The sequence below is a fragment of the Elaeis guineensis genome, chromosome 4 (assembly GCF_000442705.2).
Source record: "Elaeis guineensis isolate ETL-2024a chromosome 4, EG11, whole genome shotgun sequence".
Classification (NCBI taxonomy): Eukaryota; Viridiplantae; Streptophyta; class Magnoliopsida; order Arecales; family Arecaceae; genus Elaeis; species Elaeis guineensis.
Genome location: NC_025996.2, coordinates 21,751,189 through 21,754,147, shown reverse-complemented (window position 1 = coordinate 21,754,147; position 2,959 = coordinate 21,751,189). Strand labels below are relative to the sequence as shown.

At 45.2% G+C, this 2,959-nt stretch overlaps 1 protein-coding gene across 1 annotated transcript in view; it reads left to right on the top strand.

Moving 5' to 3' along the window:
• Window positions 1–189, top strand: part of LOC140857269 (homeobox-leucine zipper protein ROC5-like) — a 6,486-nt gene extending 6,297 nt beyond the window's left edge. The window contains 1 exon segment of the mRNA XM_073256038.1: window positions 9–189. Within this exon segment, the coding sequence (XP_073112139.1) occupies window positions 9–189 (181 nt within the window).
• Window positions 190–2,959: the final 2,770 nt, after the last annotated feature.

Here is a 2,959-nt window from a genome sequence, read left to right as displayed (position 1 = left end):
GAGACCAGTGGGTGTCACGCCGTGGCCGCCTCTCCCCTTCTCGGTGGGAGTGCTGGGATGGCTGCTCCTGGGGAGGAGACGGAGACCGACGCGGGCGTCGGCGGCTGTTCCTGGACGGCATCGGGTGCGCCGCCGATTGCTCCACCGGCGCATGCGGCAATCGGGTTGGTTGCTGTTGAAGGCTTTTGACCGCGTCCGTCAACACAGTCATCTGCCGCACGATCACCGTGATCTGTACCTCTGTAGTCACCACAGGATGCGGGGAGCTGGGTTCCGCCATGGAGGGTGGAGGAGAGGCCTCTTCCCGACGGGAAGAGTGCCTCGCCGATCTGGTGGCCCTTGATCGCTAAGCCCTGGTTCTTGTCATCTCAAAAGGATTTTTCAGACTCTGCGGAGGTCGAGACTCGCCCCCTTCCTGGCGCGCCAAACCTGTTGCGGCCAATCCCCTCGTCGTCTGATCGTCGGAAACGAGCACCTGCAAGAGAAGTCCACACTGACCGGAGATGCCTCCGACGGGGACCCTCCGACGGTCAAGTCAGAGAGGAGACTAGGCAATAATAAAAAAGAATCAGGGGCTCAGCGAGCGAGTGAGAGAGAGAGAGTCCAGGGGCTTCGAAAGAACCTCCCAATACTGTTGCCTTCCCCGTCTTTATAGTAGGACGCGGCGTGGTCCCGCCATTAATGGCGCAGACAACCGGGGGAGTTGTCAAATCGTCGGAGGCTGTCAGAGTCGCCACGGCCTGACAAGTCACCGTGGGCTGTCAAATCACTGGGGCTGACCTATGTCCTAGGCAGGACGATGTCCCCAAGACGGCCACGTCGCATGTCCTTGTCAGGATAGCATCCCATAACAGTCGTACGGCGTTTGGGGGAGCTAACCGACCATACGTCGGTATTCGGCTGCAGGGCGTCGGGTGAAGATCCGGGAACACCATCGGTTATTCTGGCGCATTGCTGGAGTCGGACGTCAGCTGCCACCCTCGACATTGAGTCGGTGATTTGGGCTCCACCGCTCGACTGGTCGGGAACAGAAGGGGCCTGTCCGACCGACATACCTTCGGTCGGATAATGTCGGCAGCTACTGTCGCAATCGTCGGTCGGTACGATCGGTAAAGTCGGATATCGGTCGGACAGGTTCGAGGATGAGTGAGCATAAAAAGGGGTCGGCCGGTATACCCCAACAACCTCTAAAGTAGCGCCAACTATTGACCTAGAATATGTTGTTTTTGATTGTTCTGTGCCTCTTTTTTCACGGCTTCTGCGTGGTATCCTGGTTCCAAAATCAGAAAAGAAATAAGAAAATGATCAGATGATAGCAAAAGTCTAAAATAATATGAAAAGTGGACATGAATACTGATCATATTGGAAAAGAACAGAATCACCTTTTATATGCTGCTTCCGGTACATTGCAGTCCAGGTAATCTTGGATGTTTCAGTTGATTGTGGAAGTAACAGGAACATTTTTGGCGAACAAAAGACCTATGGCAATCAAAACACGTGAACTAGAGGCCAGAAAAAACATAGATCATTCAAGTTGTAGTGTAGACATAGGCACAATTAATCAACTGTTATCCAAGAAGTGCAACTAAGAAGTGCAATTTTACCTGAGAATCAGCACGCACAAATCTAATGCCCTTGCCAGGGTAAATTCTTGCACCACCAAAGCGACATAGTTCGTTCCTGAAACATAATCAAGTTGAGAATCTACCAAACTAGATGACCTGGAATATTGGTTTGCAATAAATGCAATATGGTACTAGTAACGACTGATTAGATCATTTCCATTTCGATGAGTAGGCTGAATGAGTTTATTGATCTCATTTGATAAGAATAGCGCACAACAAAAAAGGACAAGGGTAACCATCGCATGAGGCCATCCCTCCAGATTAGAGTGGAGATTAAGCATACTCACAGCTCCAACAAAAGGAAAATAGAAGTATAAAACTGAGCCCCTAGCGGCCAAAGACTCTGATTATATATATATATATATATATAACTTAGCTCTGCCATTCCTTGGAAAGAAATTATTATCACAGGTGGGAGATCATAGAAAACCTATTGGCGTTGCCATTAAAAGAACCCATTTTTAAAGATGGCAATTTTAGCTGACCCATTGGGGACCAATCCAATCTGATTAAAATCCTGGACAGTTATGAGTTCTAGAAAAAATATTCGAAGTGAGTTCGGAAAGAGTACGGATAATGGTATATCCTGTTCCAAATCCAATCTAATATAACCTTAATCTATATTTTTTTTTCAAAATTATAATTATTTTATAATTTTTATATGTATCCGATCGAACCCCTGCTATCTATCCGATCTGACTCGACCTGCATCTCTACTTGATTCGATCTGAGATGGTTGCAGGGCGGATATAGATGTAGAGTTTTTAATTACGGGATGGATATGGATATTGGTAGGTCTATCCATATCCGATCTGTTATCATCTTTATCCATTTTTTACCATAATATATGGTTATTGTTCTCTTTCCATAAAATCTATTTTTTGATAACATTCTATAAACTCTATTTGGCAGCACAAGTAGTAGTTTTTGAACCTTAACCTTGGCAATCTTGTGGGCCAAGATAGACAGCTATCAATTTAGACGAGGAAAGAAAACCTAGAGTGGCCCATTTCACCTACCCCAATTTGCAGGAAACAGCACCATACTTCGGCATTTAAGGACTTTTCACCGCAAGGAGTGAAAAAAAGTCAACTCAAATAAAAAAGATTTTCTTATTTAAATCATAGTAGAGCAAGCAGTTGAAACTACCAAAAAAAAAAAACAAAAAACTTCTAAATTCAAGCAGTTTATTGAAAAAGGGAATCATATAGTAAATATATTTATTTATATGGCTATCTAAATATGAGCTCAAACTAATTTTGTAGATGGGTTTGAAGTTTAACACTAGCGAACATCTGCTAAGCATATGAACCACATACATATCGGTCCTATCA